This window comes from Giraffa tippelskirchi, chromosome 1 (assembly GCF_054371585.1).
Source record: "Giraffa tippelskirchi isolate mGirTip1 chromosome 1, T2T-mGirTip1v1.2.pri, whole genome shotgun sequence".
Classification (NCBI taxonomy): domain Eukaryota; kingdom Metazoa; phylum Chordata; class Mammalia; order Artiodactyla; family Giraffidae; genus Giraffa; species Giraffa tippelskirchi.
In genome coordinates, this window is record NC_137275.1 from 143,046,509 (window position 1) to 143,068,095 (window position 21,587).

Below are 21,587 nucleotides of genomic sequence, written 5' to 3' on the forward strand. Positions count from 1 at the left end.
TATCCTGGGTGAGACAGAAAACAAAATACAGATATCAATATGGCCTGAGTGACTGAATTCCTACGTGTAAGATAAGGAGGGAAAAATGCAGTTAAGGATCAAGGAAAACTTATGTTCCTGACAAAATACAAACAGAAGGAATGTTTATTATTATACTTAAATCTGTACATAATAACTATGTACATGTCTATAAGTCTTCGTATTATTGCATAACTTCAGCCTTTATTTAGTATCTCATCTAACTGATACACATTTTCATTGACAAATCCAAAGTTTATTGGGAAAATTAAACTTCTACTGTAAAACTTCAGAGTGTAGATTGACTACATTTTCTAGGTCAAATAGGTAATATCTAAATGAAAGCACAATGAGGAAGTGAGGGAGAAATTTTCGGACAATGAGTACCGTCTTCCCTACTTAAAAGCCTTGCTAGAAAGATTGTCATCAGACACCCTACCTCAAGGTTCACCCAGACGCCGTCTCAGGCAGGCCAGCAGCAGCCTCATCTTCCCCATGGCTTTCGCGGTCTCTCTACTGATGGCCCTGGTGCTGGTCAGCTGCAGCCCTGGAGGATCTCTGGGCTGTAACCGGCCTTGGAACCATGTGTCGGTTGGCAGGCAGAACCTCAGGCTCCTGCGGCAAATGAGCAGACTCTCCCCTCGCTCCTGTCTGCAGGACAGAAAAGACTTCGGTCTTCCCCAGGAGATGCTGGAGCGCGGCCAGTTCCAGAAGGACCAGGCCCTCTCTGTCCTCCACGAGATGCTCAAGCAGTGCTTCAACCTCTTACAGACAGAGCACTCCCCTGCTGCCTGGAACACGGCCATCCGGGACCAGCTCCGCGCTGGACTCATGCAACAGCTGGAGGACCTGGATGCTTGCCCGGGCCTGGTGAAGGGAGAGGATGCCTCTGACCAGGGAAGGATGGGCCCCGTGCTGGCCGTGATGAGGTACTTCCAGGGAATCCGTGACTACCTGAAACAGAAGGAATACAGCGAGTGCGCCTGGGAAATCGTCAGGGTGGAGATGATGAGAGCCCTCTCTTCGTCATCCATCTTGCAGAAAAGGATAAGAAACCTGGGTGGAGCTCTGAAGTCACCTTGAGATGACTCTCACCGACCAAGATGCCACATCAGCCTCGTACACTCACCTGTGCTCATTTCAGAAGACTCTGATTTCTGCTTTAGCCACCAAATTCATTGAATTACTTTAGTTGATACTTTGTCAGTAGTAATAAGCAAGTAGATATAAAAGTATTCAGCTGTAGGGGCATGAGTCCTTAAGTGATGCCTGCCCTGAGGTTATCTGTTGCTGATTTATTTATTCCTCCTTGCATTTAACATACTTAAAATGTTCAGAAATTTATAAAATTACATTTCATCTGTACATCATATTAAAATTTCTAAAGCATCTTTACCATTTCATGTGATTACATTTGTGCTTTGTTATATTTATTAAATCAAAGAAAATGAGTTTCTTCACTCAAAAAGTGAAATCCAAACCCCATTTTAAAACTTTATTAAAGAGTGGGTGGTTACATTTATTTACTCATTCATTCCATTCATATTATACATATAAATTGAGTACCCGAGTGACAGACTGTGTAATTGTCACCAAGGAATACATGTGAATAAACCAAATGCAGTTCCTACGGCATTGAAGCACTCAGTATTACAGAGAATACTGTTTATGTAAACAGTATTGTTTTATTTCGGTTATACTAAAGACTGCAAGGAGAGGTAAAGGAAAAGAATGTCCTCACACGGGAAGCTTTAGGTACAAATGATGCTGGAAAGATAAATAATATTATACATCCTTCCTAAGCTGCCTGCGGGGCTTCCCCGGTAGCTCAGCTGATAAAGAACACGCCTGCGGAGCAGGAGACTCCAATTCGATTCCTGGGTCAGGAAGATCCCCTGGAGAAGGGAGAGACCAACTCCCCACTCCAGTATTCTTGGGCTTCCCTGGTGGTTCGGTCGCTAAAGAATCTGCCTACAATGCAGGAGACCTGGGTTGCGAAGATCCCAGGAGGAGGGCCCGGCAACCTACTCCAGTATTCTTGTCTGGGGAATCCCCATGGACAGAGGAAGCTGGAGGGCTGTAGCCCGTGGGGTCTCCAAGAGTGTGATACAACTAAGCATAGGGCACAGAAAGTCAACGAATTCTCTTAACTCAGTTTCAAGTCACCAAAATCTGGGGAGACTATTTTAGATAGACATTACCCAAACATAATTATTTCTACCGAGTTTACCTAAGCTCCTTTTCCTCCTTACTCTTAGAGATCACAGACCACTAGTATCAGAGAGCCCAGGTAGATCATTTATATGGCAAAGGCACAAGAGAAATACCAATTCCTTCCAGAAAGCTGGCTTAAAACATTACAAAAGGCTCACTTTGATACAATAGCAGAGCTAGCTGAGGCCATTGTTCTCCAGCTCTCTGGGCAGCGCCCATTCATCAGGGACAGCCACCCAAAGGCCCCATGTACTAGTGGACAGCCACCCAGGGATTTCCCTGTTGCTTCTGGGATTCCCCCTGCAATTCTGGGGCACCATATGGTAGCAGACGGCCACCTCAGGAATACCCTACAACTTTGGGATTACAGACAGCAACTTTGGGGCCCCCTGGGTTAGCGGACAGCCACCTCAAGGATCACCCAGAGACTCTTGGGACCCACATTCTAGTGGATGCCCCCAATAACTTTCCATTCCTCATCCTGTATCTTGACACTCACAGGAGTTTCTGTCATCTCCTGGCTGCCACCAATTGTTGGGTTGTGCCCTGCAGGCTTACAAGACCTTTGTTTGCCCAGCTTCGAGACCAAAGGAAGAATCTGCCGCCAAGAACAGAGGCATGGATGGCTTAAGGGATGGGAGGCACTCACACGTGTGAAGCAAGGTCCTGGAGCAACACCCCACCATGGGTGGTGCACGGGTGGTGGGAAGTATTCACACATGGTGACAGGCTTCATTCTGAGAGCAATGGCGGGGTGGGGAGTAGAGGGTAGGGAAGTGGGGAATGGGGAAGGAGGGGGTGGGGGGTGAGGGAGGAGATGGCTAATCATAGTGGGAGTGAGATCAGGCGGGCTCTTTAATTTTCATGGAAAGCAGTTGAGGGACACGCCCCTCACCACCCCTTTGATACAAAAGATCAACTCTGGGGCCTCAGACAAGTACAGAGAAAAGCAAGTCATAGGCCTAGGCTGTACTGGTGGGGCAGGGGATCTACCGAGAGTAAGAGAAGAGCTATCCTGAGTGGCCTGACGGTAATATACCTTAATTAGAACATTCCACTATTGCTAAAAATCACCAGTGATCATCTGGACCTTCAGATTGTTTTGCCAGTGAAAGTTTGAAATATCCTGAGAATTACTGCAGTATGACACAGAGACATGGAATGTGCCAAGGCTATTGGAAAATGGCATTGATAGACTTGCTTGACGTGGGCTTGTCACCAACCTTCAATTTGTAAAAAATGCAATTATCTGTGAAATGGGATAAAACAAAGTCTGCCTATACTTCCTCACATTGTAGCAATTCCCAGTATGCTCTCAAGATTCACTCCTCCTTCCCCTGCACCAGCCATTCATACAGCTCTTTCCTGTTTCTTTGGGATTCTGGCTACCCATTTCCCCTTAAGATTGCAAAGCGTAGTCACTCAGTCGTGCCGACTCTTTGCCACCCCATGAAACATAGTCCACCAGGCTCCTCTGTCCATCGGATTCTCCAGGCAGAATACTGGAGTGGATGGCCATTTCCTTCTCCAGGAGATCTTCCCCACGCAGGGAGCAAACCTGGGTCTCCCATCACTGCAGCCAGATTCTTTATACTCTCTGAGCCACAAGGGAAGCCCTAAGAGTGCAAAGCCACCAATTAAAAGTCTGAGTCAAAGTTCTAGGTTCTTCAGAAACTTTTATGTAAGACGTTATTTGCTTGTGATGACTATTTTTGGGAATGAGAGAATGTCCTTCTTACAATATTGTGACAACAGCCATGGCCAAAATGGACTAGGAAGCAAGATCCATTTTCCTCTAGAGGCTACTAAAATAATTACGGAGGAAGCGTGCCACTTACTGGCCAAGATGGACTAGGACATTGACCACGTCTGGAGAGCAGGCTTCTTGCTCTTCTAAGCAGAGGTCTGTCTTCTTCCTTTAGCATTTTCTTCAGACCTCAAGGAGGATCTTTCCTGGAAAGAACGGACACCAATAACTTGAAAGAGCCTGCTTCCTTAGCTTTTGTATTTTAGAGAGGGAAAATACTCCCAGCTTCAGGCAGGACATGTCTTGGGCTAAGGAAGTTGTGTGGAAAGAAAGGTCAGGATATGTTTCTCACTTTCAGGCTGCTCAACTGGCCAAGGTTACAGATTCATCATTTGCTTTACATACTTTAACATCCTTGGTGCCTTGACCATGGCATTCTGGGTAGGGAAATACAAGGGAAATCGGAGGAAATAGCTCCTGTTTGAAGGTGCATTAACTCTTTCCTAAAGCATACGTTGTCCGTTCTGAACCAGACTTCAGGGGGAAATTCTCCATGTCCCTTTGAATAATAACTGCACTTGCATCCCTTCCACTTGGACTCAGCAGTAAGAGAGAGAGTGAAGTCACTCAGTCGTGTCCAACTCCTGCGACCCCATGGACCGTAGCCTAGCAGGATCCTCTGTCCATGGGATTTTCCAGGCAAGAGTACTGGAGTGGGTTGCCGTTTCCTTCTCCAGGGGATCTTCCCAACCCAGGTATCGAACCGGGGTCTCCTGCATGGTAGGCAGATGTTTTTACCGTCCGAACCATCAGGGAAGCCTGTAAGAGAGAACACAGACGCAAATAAGGGGATTTCAGGGCATCCAATTGTTGCCAACCAATAACCTGGGGTGTACCTACTTGGGTAGAATTGAGAACGATTAAGGTAATGGAATACCGTCATCGAGGAGGTTAACCAGGAAGAGAGAGAGAGAGAGAGAGAGAGTGCGTGTATGGGTTTACTGATCAAGTAGCAGAGAAGGGTTCAATATAGACTAGATCTCTCAAATCTCTGCTTCAGGTTACAGACATCATCTTTAGATTGCTTCTCTCCAGTTAATGGATGAGCGGGCTGATAGCTTGCAGCAGAGGATGTCGGATTCCTGATCTCCGAAGAAGATTGAGCTTGGGGCCCGGGGACCAGCCTTGATCACCCAAGAGCTTTTGTATAGCAGGGTTTTATTCAAGTATCAAAAGCGACAGAGGAAGCTTCTGGCATAGGCATCAGAAGGAGGACAAAAGTGCCCCACTCGCTAGCCTTAGCAAGGAAGCTATATTCTTTTTAATTGGTTATTACAATAAATCAAAAGAATGTCTCAAGGTTCACAGATCATACTAGACCCACTCCCACAATATACATTTTAAGATAACGGGATTAGAACTAACAATAGAAAGATCTTACCAGACCCACTCCCCTAATATAATCTTAGGATAAGTCAGCAGGTTCTTGGTAAGGACAAACATGTCCTCGAGCCAGATACATTGCTCTATTGACTAAGACAAAGCAATGTAGAAAAACAAGTTTGTTTATTTCTCCTCCTTGAGAACTCCAGAACCCTATGTCCTCCTGGAGAGCCCCAGACCCCTCTCACGTCCTTGGGGACCCCAGACTTCTTATCAATCTGCCTAGGAACTGACATTCTCAGGGATCTCTAACTTGGAGGTTAAATACACGTCAGTTGCTCCGTTGAGTAGTACTCGTTTGCGACTCCGGGGTCTGTACCCTTTTCATACTGTTCATGGGGTTCTCAAGGCAAGAATACTGAAGTGCTTTGCCATTCCCTTCTCCAGTGGACCACATTTGTCACTTAGCCACCAACCTCGACAGCATATTAAAAACCAGAGACATCACTATGCCAACAAAGGTCCATCCAATCAAGTCTATGTTTTTTCCAGTGGTCACATATGATCGTGAGAGTCGGACCATGGAGAAAGCTGAGCGCCGAAGAATTGATGCTTTTGAACTGTGGTGTTGGAGAAGACTCTTGAGAGTCCCTTGGACTGCAAAGAGATCCAACCGGTCCATCCTAAAAGAAGTCAGTCCTCAATATTCATTGGAAGGACTGATGCTGAAGCTGAAACTCCAATACTTTGGCTACCTGATGGGAAGAACTGACTCCTTGGAAAACATCCTGAGGCTGGGAAAGATTGAAGGCGGGAGGAGAAGGGGACGACTGAGGATGAGGTGGCTGGATGGCATCACCGACTCAATGGACATGAGTTTGAGTAAACCCCAGGAGTTGGTGATGGACCGGGAGGCCTGGCATGCTGCGGTCCATGGGGTCGCAAGAGTCAGACATGTCTGAGTGACTGATCTGCACTGGAGTGTACCCGCCAGGCTCCCGGTCCCTGGCATTCTCCAGGCAAGAAAACTGGAGTGGGTTGTCATTTCCTTCTCCTGTGTGTTAAGTAAGTTTGGGGTTTTTTTCTTTCTGCCTTAACACTCTGGGGACACTTTTGGGGGCAAGACCACGTGGATAATTTTTGGACTCATCTGGCTCTCTTTGTGGGGGCGTCCCAGGGGGCACCGGTGCTAAACAACACACCTGCCACTGCAGGAGACATAAGAGATCTGGGTTTACTCCCTGGGTCGGGAAGATGGCCTGGAGGAGGAAATGGCAACCCACTCCACTGTTATTGCCTGGAGAATCCCATGGACAAGGGTGCCTGTCCACTGGGTCCCAAGAGTCAGGCGTGACTGAAGCGACTTAGCACGCACACATGCCTGTCTTTGTGACTGTTTAACATTCTTCAGATATTATGATTCTTCCACTGTTTGGCTGAGCTTTTTTGAGATTTAACTTACACTTTGCCATTTTGTCAGCAGAAATGTCACTTATCTTCTTCACTTTCATGACGTTCAGATATACATATGTTTTATGTTTGCCCACAAACAACTACGGTTTTGCTTTCTAGGAAAGTTGCAATGAGAAACAAAATATCTCAAGTCTTGACAATCACAGAAAATGAGGTGAAGCCCCTCTGGCATTCTTTTATTTCCCTTTGTCTTAACCCTAGGATGAGATGGCACGAAACCCAGGAGGAGAGAGACAAACTTCAACCAGCAAATCACTATAGAGAATATAAGTTCCTAAGTCTTTTGTTGTGATTTAAATTTAAAACGAAACATCATGAGTAGGTAAAGAAACGAGGCTATTTCTCCCTGACACAGCCCGGCCTCATGGCTCCGCAGTCTCAGCACGAAATATACATGGATAGACATTGCGGCCCAACCCAAGTATGCACTGAATGAACAACTAAAGGTCACCGATTTCTGTGATATAAGCTTATAATGATATATAACACCATCACTGAATTCCCTATAGCCAACTCAGACATTCTGAGCAAAACATATGTTCAACAGTTTAAGTAAAAAGTTTGAATGATAAAAGCTGTAGTGGCAAACTAAGCATTGTCTAGTAAAGGTGAAACAATTGCACTTGCATAATGCCTCCACCTATGGAGTATTCTTGCCTGGAAAATCCAGTGGACACAGGAGTCTGGCGGGCTACAGTCAACGGGGTCGCAAAGAATCGGACACCACTGAGCGACTAACACACACACTCGTAGACAAAAACACACTGTAGCTCTCAGCGTCTTATGGCTGCTGACCCTTGATAACGTGGGACACAGGGCAGAAGAGGAGGTCAGCACTGAGAACTCCAGTCCTCCACAAAAACACTGCAGGGAGAGGGTGGGGATTCTGGAAGATGAATGATTTTGCAAACAAAGGGACAAGCCCCTCCACAGTAAAATCCTCAACGTCTCAAAGTGGTAAGCCTGCCCTCACGAGTGAGTCCCAGAGAGTTTGGGCTGAGGACACTGTCATTCCAGACGAAAAGTGCTATTAGAGGTGAAAACTACCTTGTGAGTGAGGCAGTGTTGGAAATACAATGAATTATCTTGGTTTAGAATCTTCACACTTAAGTGCACCACAAAGAACCAGGATTCCTGGTGGGGGTATTGGCACAGCCTATAGAGGACTATAGATCTACCGTTAAAAAAACAAAAAACAGTGGAAAGAAATGGTGATGTCTAGTATATTATTCTTGACTGTCAACATGAAGAAAAAAGTCAGAACCTAAAAGTTGAGAGTTATGTTGTGTTTGGTTGGGTACTGGCACAGCTTGTAGAGGACTATACATCTACTGTAAAAAAAAAAAATGGTGAAAAGAATAGCGATGTCTCGGATATTATTCCTGACTGTCAACTTGAAGAAAAAAGTCACAACCTAAAAGCTGAGAGTTAAGTTTTATTTGGTGGGAATTCAGGAGACAGTATTTCAAGTCACCCTGAGAGAAGTGCTCCAAGGACGTGGGGGGAGGAGCCAGGTTCCACAGAAGTTTGCAAGAGAGGGAAGGTAGTCCGAACCTCAAAATATTTTGGTGACTCGGAGAAAACCCGGTATCTCAAGTTACGGAATTTAGCACTTTGCTATGCATGGCAGGATGCAAGAGTCGGGGCTCACTGAAATCATTCTTTTCATGCATCTTGGCTATCCTGGGGCCGTGCGCCTTGCATTTTTCCCCATCCCGAGTTCCCTTGGGCTCACATTAGGGAGTGGCTGCAATCTGACAGCTGTCAGACCAGAGGTATATTCCTCCTTCCTGAGCACCCTGGAGGGCTGGAAACTCTGATGACTGTGTCATCCTGCTTTACGGATATGGTAGAAAACAGTTTGTTCCTCGTGGCCTGTGGTCCCAGTGAAATGTAACCTCAGGAACCTGAATGAATGTTCTCAAAAGAGCAGAAACAACCGATTAGCTCATGCACTAACAATTACAAGCCTCTGCTCCGATTAAAACAGAAAATAAAATACAGAAACCTGTAGGGCCTGAGGGACTGTGACCTCGTATGTATAAGATAAGGAGAGAAAAAATGCAGTCCAGAATCAAGGAAAGATTTTGTTCCTGACACAAAGAAAAGGAATCTTTATATATATTAAAATGTGCACAGAAGTATGTACATGTGTATAAGTCTCTACATCCCTACATAACCTCAGCCTTTAATTTGTTTCTCATTTATCTGATACCCATTTGGAGTGATACATCAAAAGTTTAGTGGGAAAACAAAACACTTATTATACAAATTAAAAGTATAGGTTAATTACATTTTCTGGGTCAAATAGAAAATGTCTAAATGAAAACACATAATGGATGTGAGAGAGAAAATTTCTGACAATGAGTACTGTCTTCCCTGTTTAAAGCCTTCCTTTAGATTTATTATTCCCTTTGAAGAATCACCGCACTTGCATCCCTTCCACCTTGACTCAGGAGTAAGACAGAACACAGCCACAAATAGAGGGAGCTCAGAGAATACAACTGTTGCCAACCAATAGCCTGGGGTGTGCCTATTTGGGTAGACTCGAGAACTATTGAGGTAACCCAATCGTAATTCAGGAATTAACCAGGATGTATCCATGTGTGTGTGCGTGCGTGTGGGTGGGTGTGTGTGCATGTGTGCACGAGTGTTTGCTCAGAGAGTGGGGAAGGGCTTCAGTTTAGCCTAGATCTGTCCAGTTTCTGCCTCAGTGTACAGGCTTGTCTTTAGTTTGCTTCTCTCCAACTGACAAATGAGAGGGCTGTCCAATTTGTTTCTTAACTAAGTTTTGTTCCTTTTCTTTCTTCCTTCAACACTTTGGGGCCCCTTTTGGGGGCAAGACTACATCTTCAATTTTTGGTCTCACCTGGCTGTCTTTGTGGAGGCTTCCCAGGTGACACCAGTGGTAAAGAACTTGCGTGTCAATCCAGGAGACATAAGAGACCACGGTTTAATTCCTGGGTCGGGATGATTCGCTGGAGGAGAAAATAGCAACCCACTCAGGTATTCTTGCCTGGAGAATCCCACGGACAGGGGAGCCTGTCCACAGGGTCACAAAGAGTCAGACATGACTGAAGCGACTTAGCACGTGCACGTGGCTGTCTTTGAGACTGTTTGACAACTTTCAAATATTATGATTCCTTCCGTTTTTTGGTTGACCTTTCTTCAACGTACACTTTGCCATACTGTCAGCAGAAAGGACAGTTGTCTATATTCTCATTCATGACATTCAAAATTATATTTGATTTATTTTTGTCCACAAACAACTATCAAGTTTTGCCTTCCGGGAAAGCTGAAATGAGAAACAAAAGAAATCTCTAGTCTTGAAAATCACAGAAAATATGGTGATGCCCCTCTGCCATTCTTTCCCTTCCTTCTGTATTAACCCTAGGATGAAACGGAAAGGAACGCAGTAGGAGAGACAAACTGGCCAGTAAATCAAAAGGCAAAAAATAAGTTCTTCAATTTTTTTTTTTCTTTTGCTGTTCTTTAAATTTAAAACAAAACATCATGAGTAAGTAGAGAACCGAGGCTATTTCTCCCTGACACAGCCTGGGCCTCACTGCTCTGCATTCTGAGCACAGCACAGAGATGGATCGACAAGTCAGCCCAACGGAAGTATGTAGACTGAACGAACACCTGAAGGTGACTGATTTCTGTGACATAAGCTTTTACTAATACAGAACACCATCACTGAGTCACCTATACCCAACTCAGAAATTCTGAGCAGAACAAATCTTGAACACTTTACGTAAAAGAATTGAGCAACAAAAGCTGTCGTGGCAAAATAAAAATTGTCTCCTAAAGGTGTAACAATTGCAATTGGATAATGCCACCACTTACTTAGGTCTCCACACTTCAGATCTCAGCATCTCAGGGCTGCTGACACTTGATAGCTGGCGACATGGATCGGAAGAAGAGGAAGTCATCGCTGAGAACTCCCCTCCTTCACACAAACACTGCACGGGAGAGGGTGGGGATGCTGGAAGATGAATGACTTTGCAAACAAGGAGACAAGCCCCTCCACAGTAGAATTCTGAAGTTCTCAGGATGTGGTTAGCCTGCCCTCATGGGGGAGGCCCAGAGACTTTGGGCTGAGGACACCGTCATTCCAGAGGAGATGTGCTACTAGAGGTGATAACCACCTTGTGAATGAGGTGGTACTGGAAAGACAGTTAATGAGAATCTTCAGACCTACATGCACCAGAAAAGAAGCAGGATTCCTGGTGGGGGTATCGGCACAGCCCGTGGAAGACTAGAGATCGACCATAAAAAGCTGGTTGAAAGAAACCCTGATGTCTCGTATATTGTTCCTGACGGTTGATCTTGAGCCTATTATACAGAGGGAAGTAAGTCAGAAAGAAAAACACTAATGTAGTATATTAATGCATATATATGGAGTTTAGAAAGAAGGTAACAATGACTCTATATGCGCGACAGCAGAAGAGACACAGAGGTAAAGAACAGACTTTTGGACTCTGTGGGAGAAGGTGAGGGTGGGATGATTTGAGAGACTAGCATTGAAATATGTATATTACCGTATGTGAAGTAGATGGCCAGTCCAGGTTGGATGAATGCGACAGGCGCTCAGGGCTGGTGCACCGGGACCGCGCTGAGGGATGGGACAGGGAGGCAGGTGGGAGGGGAGTTCAGGATGGGGGACACATGTACACCCACGGGTGATTCACGTCAATGTATGGCAAAAACCACTGCAATATTGTAAAGTAATAAGCCTCCAAATAAAATAAATCAGTTAATTCAAAAAAGAGAAAAATAGTGACAACCTAAAAGATGAGCGTTATACTTTATTTGGAGGGAATTCGGGAGGCAGTTTCTCAATTCACCTTGAGAGAATTGCTCCAAGGAGGTGAAGGGAAGCGTCAGGTTGTACAGGAATTTGCAAGAACGGGGATGTAGTCTGAACATCAAAGCGTTTTTGTGAATTAAAGAAAACCAGCTATCTCAAGTTAAGGAATTTAGCATTTTCCCCATGTATGGGAAGAGGCAAGTGTCTGGGCTCACTGAACACGTTCCTTTCATGCATCTCAGCTCTCCTGGGGCATTTTTCCTTGCATTTTCTTGCATCTTGCATTTTATCACATCCTGAGTTGCCTTGGGCTCACCGTAGGGAGTAGCTGCAACTTGGTAGCTGTTCGCCCACAGGTGTATGTCCCCTTCCTGAGCACCCTGGAGGGCTGGCAACTCGTGATGACTGTGTCATCCTGGTTTACTGATTAGGCAGGAAATACTCCCCTCCTCATGACCCTGTGGCCCCAGTGAAATGTAATCTCAGGAACCTGAATGAATGTCCTCAAAAGAACAGAAACATCTGAGTCGTTCACTCACTCCTAATTACAAGCTTATCCTGGGTGAGACAGAAAACAAAATACAGATATCAATATGGCCTGAGTGACTGAATTCCTACGTGTAAGATAAGGAGGGAAAAATGCAGTTAAGGATCAAGGAAAACTTATGTTCCTGACAAAATACAAACAGAAGGAATGTTTATTATTATACTTAAATCTGTACATAATAACTATGTACATGTCTATAAGTCTTCGTATTATTGCATAACTTCAGCCTTTATTTAGTATCTCATCTAACTGATACACATGTTCATTGACAAATCCAAAGTTTATTGGGAAAATTAAACTTCTACTGTAAAACTTCAGAGTGTAGATTGACTACATTTTCTAGGTCAAATAGGTAATATCTAAATGAAAGCACAATGAGGAAGTGAGGGAGAAATTTTCGGACAATGAGTACCGTCTTCCCTACTTAAAAGCCTTGCTAGAAAGATTGTCATCAGACACCCTACCTCAAGGTTCACCCAGACGCCGTCTCAGGCAGGCCAGCAGCAGCCTCATCTTCCCCATGGCTTTCGCGGTCTCTCTACTGATGGCCCTGGTGCTGGTCAGCTGCAGCCCTGGAGGATCTCTGGGCTGTAACCGGCCTTGGAACCATGTGTGGGTTGGCAGGCAGAACCTCAGGTTCCTGCGGCAAATGAGCAGACTCTCCCCTCGCTCCTGTCTGCAGGACAGAAAAGACTTCGGTCTTCCCCAGGAGATGCTGGAGCGCGGCCAGTTCCAGAAGGACCAGGCCCTCTCTGTCCTCCACGAGATGCTCAAGCAGTGCTTCAACCTCTTACAGACAGAGCACTCCCCTGCTGCCTGGAACACGGCCATCCGGGACCAGCTCCGCGCTGGACTCATGCAACAGCTGGAGGACCTGGATGCTTGCCCGGGCCTGGTGAAGGGAGAGGATGCCTCTGACCCGGGAAGGATGGGCCCCGTGCTGGCCGTGATGAGGTACTTCCAGGGAATCCGTGACTACCTGAAAGAGAAGGAATACAGCGAGTGCGCCTGGGAAACCGTCAGGGTGGAGATGATGAGAGCCCTCTCTTCGTCATCCATCTTGCAGAAAAGGATAAGAAACCTGGGTGGAGCTCTGAAGTCACCTTGAGATGACTCTCACCGACCAAGATGCCACATCAGCCTCGTACACTCACCTGTGCTCATTTCAGAAGACTCTGATTTCTGCTTTAGCCACCAAATTCATTGAATTACTTTAGTTGATACTTTGTCAGTAGTAATAAGCAAGTAGATATAAAAGTATTCAGCTGTAGGGGCATGAGTCCTTAGGTGATGCCTGCCCTGAGGTTATCTGTTGCTGATTTATTTATTCCTCCTTGCATTTAACATACTTAAAATGTTCAGAAATTTATAAAATTACATTTCATCTGTACATCATATTAAAATTTCTAAAGCATCTTTACCATTTCATGTGATTACATTTGTGCTTTGTTATATTTATTAAATCAAAGAAAATGAGTTTCTTCACTCAAAAAGTGAAATCCAAACCCCATTTTAAAACTTTATTAAAGAGTGGGTGGTTACATTTATTTACTCATTCATTCCATTCATATTATACATATAAATTGAGTACCCGAGTGACAGACTGTGTAATTGTCACCAAGGAATACATGTGAATAAACCAAATGCAGTTCCTACGGCATTGAAGCACTCAGTATTACAGAGAATACTGTTTATGTAAACAGTATTGTTTTATTTCGGTTATACTAAAGACTGCAAGGAGAGGTAAAGGAAAAGAATGTCCTCACACGGGAAGCTTTAGGTACAAATGATGCTGGAAAGATAAATAATATTATACATCCTTCCTAAGCTGCCTGCGGGGCTTCCCCGGTAGCTCAGCTGATAAAGAACGCGCCTGCGGAGCAGGAGACTCCAATTCGATTCCTGGGTCAGGAAGATCCCCTGGAGAAGGGAGAGACCAACTCCCCACTCCAGTATTCTTGGGCTTCCCTGGTGGTTCGGTCGCTAAAGAATCTGCCTACAATGCAGGAGACCTGGGTTGCGAAGATCCCAGGAGGAGGGCCCGGCAACCTACTCCAGTATTCTTGTCTGGGGAATCCCCATGGACAGAGGAAGCTGGAGGGCTGTAGCCCGTGGGGTCTCCAAGAGTGTGATACAACTAAGCATAGGGCACAGAAAGTCAATGAATTCTCTTAACTCAGTTTCAAGTCACCAAAATCTGGGGAGACTATTTTAGATAGACATTACCCAAACATAATTATTTCTACCGAGTTTACCTAAGCTCTTTTTCCTCCTTACTCTTAGAGATCACAGACCACTAGTATCAGAGAGCCCAGGTAGATCATTTATATGGCAAAGGCACAAGAGAAATACCAATTCCTTCCAGAAAGCTGGCTTAAAACATTACAAAAGGCTCACTTTGATACAATAGCAGAGCTAGCTGAGGCCATTGTTCTCCAGCTCTCTGGGCAGCGCCCATTCATCAGGGACAGCCACCCAAAGGCCCCATGTACTAGTGGACAGCCACCCAGGGATTTCCCTGTTGCTTCTGGGATTCCCCCTGCAATTCTGGGGCACCATATGGTAGCAGATGGCCACCTCAGGAATACCCTACAACTTTGGGATTACAGACAGCAACTTTGGGGCCCCCTGGGTTAGCGGACAGCCACCTCAAGGATCACCCAGAGACTCTTGGGACCCACATTCTAGTGGATGCCCCCAATAACTTTCCATTCCTCATCCTGTATCTTGACACTCACAGGAGTTTCTGTCATCTCCTGGCTGCCACCAATTGTTGGGTTGTGCCCTGCAGGCTTACAAGACCTTTGTTTGCCCAGCTTCGAGACCAAAGGAAGAATCTGCCGTCAAGAACAGAGGCATGGATGGCTTAAGGGATGGGAGGCACTCACACGTGTGAAGCAAGGTCCTGGAGCAACACCCCACCATGGGTGGTGCACGGGTGGTGGGAAGTATTCACACATGGTGACAGGCTTCATTCTGAGAGCAATGGCGGGGTGGGGAGTAGAGGGTGGGGAAGTGGGGAATGGGGAAGGAGGGGGTGGGGGGTGAGGGAGGAGATGGCTAATCATAGTGGGAGTGAGATCAGGCGGGCTCTTTAATTTTCATGGAAAGCAGTTGAGGGACACGCCCCTCACCACCCCTTTGATACAAAAGATCAACTCTGGGGCCTCAGACAAGTACAGAGAAAAGCAAGTCATAGGCCTAGGCTGTACCGGTGGGGCAGGGGATCTACCGAGAGTAAGAGAAGAGCTATCCTGAGTGGCCTGACGGTAATATACCTTAATTAGAACATTCCACTATTGCTAAAAATCACCAGTGATCATCTGGACCTTCAGATTGTTTTGCCAGTGAAAGTTTGAAATATCCTGAGAATTACTGCAGTATGACACAGAGACATGGAATGTGCCAAGGCTATTGGAAAATGGCATTGATAGACTTGCTTGACGTGGGCTTGTCACCAACCTTCAATTTGTAAAAAATGCAATTATCTGTGAAATGGGATAAAACAAAGTCTGCCTATACTTCCTCACATTGTAGCAATTCCCAGTATGCTCTCAAGATTCACTCCTCCTTCCCCTGCACCAGCCATTCATACAGCTCTTTCCTGTTTCTTTGGGATTCTGGCTACCCATTTCCCCTTAAGATTGCAAAGCGTAGTCACTCAGTCGTGCCGACTCTTTGCCACCCCATGAAACATAGTCCACCAGGCTCCTCTGTCCATCGGATTCTCCAGGCAGAATACTGGAGTGGATGGCCATTTCCTTCTCCAGGAGATCTTCCCCACGCAGGGAGCAAACCTGGGTCTCCCATCATTGCAGCCAGATTCTTTACTCTCTGAGCCACAAGGGAAGCCCTAAGAGTGCAAAGCCACCAATTAAAAGTCTGAGTCAAAGTTCTAGGTTCTTCAGAAACTTTTATGTAAGACATTATTTGCTTGTGATGACTATTTTTGGGAATGAGAGAATGTCCTTCTTACAATATTGTGACAACAGCCATGGCCAAAATGGACTAGGAAGCAAGATCCATTTTCCTCTAGAGGCTACTAAAATAATTACGGAGGAAGCGTGCCACTTACTGGCCAAGATGGACTAGGACATTGACCACGTCTGGAGAGCAGGCTTCTTGCTCTTCTAAGCAGAGGTCTGTCTTCTTCCTTTAGCATTTTCTTCAGACCTCAAGGAGGATCTTTCCTGGAAAGAACGGACACCAATAACTTGAAAAAGCCTGCTTCCTTAGCTTTTGTATTTTAGAGAGGGAAAATACTCCCAGCTTCAGGCAGGACATGTCTTGGGCTAAGGAAGTTGTGTGGAAAGAAAGGTCAGGATATGTTTCTCACTTTCAGGCTGCTCAACTGGCCAAGGTTACAGATTCATCATTTGCTTTACATACTTTAACATCCTTGGTGCCTTGACCATGGCATTCTGGGTAGGGAAATACAAGGGAAATCGGAGGAAATAGCTCCTGTTTGAAGGTGCATTAACTCTTTCCTAAAGCATACGTTGTCCGTTCTGAACCAGACTTCAGGGGGAAATTCTCCATGTCCCTTTGAATAATAACTGCACTTGCATCCCTTCCACTTGGACTCAGCAGTAAGAGAGAGAGTGAAGTCACTCAGTCGTGTCCAACTCCTGCGACCCCATGGACCGTAGCCTAGCAGGATCCTCTGTCCATGGGATTTTCCAGGCAAGAGTACTGGAGTGGGTTGCCATTTCCTTCTCCAGGGGATCTTCCCAACCCAGGTATCGAACCGGGGTCTCCTGCATGGTAGGCAGATGTTTTTACCGTCCGAACCATCAGGGAAGCCTGTAAGAGAGAACACAGACGCAAATAAGGGGATTTCAGGGCATCCAATTGTTGCCAACCAATAACCTGGGGTGTACCTACTTGGGTAGAATTGAGAACGATTAAGGTAATGGAATACCGTCATCGAGGAGGTTAACCAGGAAGAGAGAGAGAGAGAGAGAGAGTGCGTGTATGGGTTTACTGATCAAGTAGCAGAGAAGGGTTCAATATAGACTAGATCTCTCAAATCTCTGCTTCAGGTTACAGACATCATCTTTAGATTGCTTCTCTCCAGTTAATGGATGAGCGGGCTGATAGCTTGCAGCAGAGGATGTCGGATTCCTGATCTCCGAAGAAGATTGAGCTTGGGGCCCGGGGACCAGCCTTGATCACCCAAGAGCTTTTGTATAGCAGGGTTTTATTCAAGTATAAAAAGCGACAGAGGAAGCTTCTGGCATAGGCATCAGAAGGAGGACAAAAGTGCCCCACTCGCTAGCCTTAGCAAGGAAGCTATATTCTTTTTAATTGGTTATTACAATAAATCAAAAGAATGTCTCAAGGTTCACAGATCATACTAGACCCACTCCCACAATATACATTTTAAGATAACGGGATTAGAACTAACAATAGAAAGATCTTACCAGACCCACTCCCCTAATATAATCTTAGGATAAGTCAGCAGGTTCTTGGTAAGGACAAACATGTCCTCGAGCCAGATACATTGCTCTATTGACTAAGACAAAGCAATGTAGAAAAACAAGTTTGTTTATTTCTCCTCCTTGAGAACTCCAGAACCCTATGTCCTCCTGGAGAGCCCCAGACCCCTCTCACATCCTTGGGGACCCCAGACTTCTTATCAATCTGCCTAGGAAGTGACATTCTCAGGGATCTCTAACTTGGAGGTTAAATACACGTCAGTTGCTCCGTTGAGTAGTACTCGTTTGCGACTCCGGGGTCTGTACCCTTTTCATACTGTTCATGGGGTTCTCAAGGCAAGAATACTGAAGTGCTTTGCCATTCCCTTCTCCAGTGGACCACATTTGTCACTTAGCCACCAACCTCGACAGCATATTAAAAACCAGAGACATCACTATGCCAACAAAGGTCCATCCAATCAAGTCTATGTTTTTTCCAGTGGTCACATATGATCGTGAGAGTCGGACCATGGAGAAAGCTGAGCGCCGAAGAATTGATGCTTTTGAACTGTGGTGTTGGAGAAGACTCTTGAGAGTCCCTTGGACTGCAAGGAGATCCAACCGGTCCATCCTAAAAGAAGTCAGTCCTCAATATCCATTGGAAGGACTGATGCTGAAGCTGAAACTCCAATACTTTGGCTACCTGATGGGAAGAGCTGACTCCTTGGAAAACATCCTGAGGCTGGGAAAGATTGAAGGCGGGAGGAGAAGGGGACGACTGAGGATGAGGTGGCTGGATGGCATCACCGACTCAATGGACATGAGTTTGAGTAAACCCCAGGAGTTGGTGATGGACCGGGAGGCCTGGCATGCTGCGGTCCATGGGGTCGCAAGAGTCAGACATGTCTGAGTGACTGATCTGCACTGGAGTGTACCCGCCAGGCTCCCGGTCCCTGGCATTCTCCAGGCAAGAAAACTGGAGTGGGTTGTCATTTCCTTCTCCTGTGTGTTAAGTAAGTTTGGGGTTTTTTTCTTTCTGCCTTAACACTCTGGGGACACTTTTGGGGGCAAGACCACGTGGATAATTTTTGGACTCATCTGGCTCTCTTTGTGGGGGCGTCCCAGGGGGCACCGGTGCTAAACAACACACCTGCCACTGCAGGAGACATAAGAGATCTGGGTTTACTCCCTGGGTCAGGAAGATGCCCTGGAGGAGGAAATGGCAACCCACTCCACTGTTATTGCCTGGAGAATCCCATGGACAAGGGTGCCTGTCCACTGGGTCCCAAGAGTCAGGCGTGACTGAAGCGACTTAGCACGCACACATGCCTGTCTTTGTGACTGTTTAACATTCTTCAGATATTATGATTCTTCCACTGTTTGGCTGAGCTTTTTTGAGATTTAACTTACACTTTGCCATTTTGTCAGCAGAAATGTCACTTATCTTCTTCACTTTCATGACGTTCAGATATACATATGTTTTATGTTTGCCCACAAACAACTACGGTTTTGCTTTCTAGGAAAGTTGCAATGAGAAACAAAATATCTCAAGTCTTGACAATCACAGAAAATGAGGTGAAGCCCCTCTGGCATTCTTTTATTTCCCTTTGTCTTAACCCTAGGATGAGATGGCACGAAACCCAGGAGGAGAGAGACAAACTTCAACCAGCAAATCACTATAGAGAATATAAGTTCCTAAGTCTTTTGTTGTGATTTAAATTTAAAACGAAACATCATGAGTAGGTAAAGAAACGAGGCTATTTCTCCCTGACACAGCCCGGCCTCATGGCTCCGCAGTCTCAGCACGAAATATACATGGATAGACATTGCGGCCCAACCCAAGTATGCACTGAATGAACAACTAAAGGTCACCGATTTCTGTGATATAAGCTTATAATGATATATAACACCATCACTGAATTCCCTATAGCCAACTCAGACATTCTGAGCAAAACATATGTTCAACAGTTTAAGTAAAAAGTTTGAATGATAAAAGCTGTAGTGGCAAACTAAGCATTGTCTAGTAAAGGTGAAACAATTGCACTTGCATAATGCCTCCACCTATGGAGTATTCTTGCCTGGAAAATCCAATGGACACAGGAGTCTGGCGGGCTACAGTCAACGGGGTCGCAAAGAATCGGACACCACTGAGCGACTAACACACACACTCGTAGACAAAAACACACTGTAGCTCTCAGCGTCTTATGGCTGCTGACCCTTGATAACGTGGGACACAGGGCAGAAGAGGAGGTCAGCACTGAGAACTCCAGTCCTCCACAAAAACACTGCAGGGAGAGGGTGGGGATTCTGGAAGATGAATGATTTTGCAAACATAGGGACAAGCCCCTCCACAGTAAAATCCTCAACGTCTCAAAGTGGTAAGCCTGCCCTCACGAGTGAGTCCCAGAGAGTTTGGGCTGAGGACACTGTCATTCCAGACGAAAAGTGCTATTAGAGGTGAAAACTACCTTGTGAGTGAGGCAGTGTTGGAAATACAATGAATTATCTTGGTTTAGAATCTTCACACTTAAGTGCACCACAAAGAACCAGGATTCCTGGTGGGGGTATTGGCACAGCCTGTAGAGGACTATAGATCTACCGTTAAAAAAACAAAAAACAGTGGAAAGAAATGGTGATGTCTAGTATATTATTCTTGACTGTCAACATGAAGAAAAAAGTCAGAACCTAAAAGTTGAGAGTTATGTTGTGTTTGGTTGGGTACTGGCACAGCTTGTAGAGGACTATACATCTACTGTAAAAAAAAAAAATGGTGAAAAGAATAGCGATGTCTCGGATATTATTCCTGACTGTCAACTTGAAGAAAAAAGTCACAACCTAAAAGCTGAGAGTTAAGTTTTATTTGGTGGGAATTCAGGAGACAGTATTTCAAGTCACCCTGAGAGAAGTGCTCCAAGGACGTGGGGGGAGGAGCCAGGTTCCACAGAAGTTTGCAAGAGAGGGAAGGTAGTCCGAACCTCAAAATATTTTGGTGACTCGGAGAAAACCCGGTATCTCAAGTTACGGAATTTAGCACTTTGCTATGCATGGCAGGATGCAAGAGTCGGGGCTCACTGAAATCATTCTTTTCATGCATCTTGGCTATCCTGGGGCCGTGCGCCTTGCATTTTTCCCCATCCCGAGTTCCCTTGGGCTCACATTAGGGAGTGGCTGCAATCTGACAGCTGTCAGACCAGAGGTATATTCCTCCTTCCTGAGCACCCTGGAGGGCTGGAAACTCTGATGACTGTGTCATCCTGCTTTACGGATATGGTAGAAAACAGTTTGTTCCTCGTGGCCTGTGGTCCCAGTGAAATGTAACCTCAGGAACCTGAATGAATGTTCTCAAAAGAGCAGAAACAACCGATTAGCTCATGCACTAACAATTACAAGCCTCTGCTCCGATTAAAACAGAAAATAAAATACAGAAACCTGTAGGGCCTGAGGGACTGTGACCTCGTATGTATAAGATAAGGAGAGAAAAAATGCAGTCCAGAATCAAGGAAAGATTTTGTTCCTGACACAAAGAAAAGGAATCTTTATATATATTAAAATGTGCACAGAAGTATGTACATGTGTATAAGTCTCTACATCCCTACATAACCTCAGCCTTTAATTTGTTTCTCATTTATCTGATACCCATTTGGAGTGATACATCAAAAGTTTAGTGGGAAAACAAAACACTTATTATACAAATTAAAAGTATAGGTTAATTACATTTTCTGGGTCAAATAGAAAATGTCTAAATGAAAACACATAATGGATGTGAGAGAGAAAATTTCTGACAATGAGTACTGTCTTCCCTGTTTAAAGCCTTCCTTTAGATTTATTATTCCCTTTGAAGAATCACCGCACTTGCATCCCTTCCACCTTGACTCAGGAGTAAGACAGAACACAGCCACAAATAGAGGGAGCTCAGAGAATACAACTGTTGCCAACCAATAGCCTGGGGTGTGCCTATTTGGGTAGACTCGAGAACTA

At 45.3% G+C, this 21,587-nt stretch overlaps 2 protein-coding genes across 2 annotated transcripts; both read left to right on the forward strand.

Moving 5' to 3' along the window:
- The first annotated feature begins 513 nt into the window (after window positions 1–513).
- LOC145538683 (interferon tau-like) lies at window positions 514–1,101 on the forward strand. The gene has a single exon (XM_081571170.1). The coding sequence runs from the start codon at window positions 514–516 to the stop codon at window positions 1,099–1,101; it is 588 nt and encodes a 195-aa protein (XP_081427296.1).
- Window positions 1,102–12,712: 11,611 nt separating this feature from the next.
- LOC145538448 (interferon tau-like) lies at window positions 12,713–13,300 on the forward strand. The gene has a single exon (XM_081570516.1). The coding sequence runs from the start codon at window positions 12,713–12,715 to the stop codon at window positions 13,298–13,300; it is 588 nt and encodes a 195-aa protein (XP_081426642.1).
- Window positions 13,301–21,587: the final 8,287 nt, after the last annotated feature.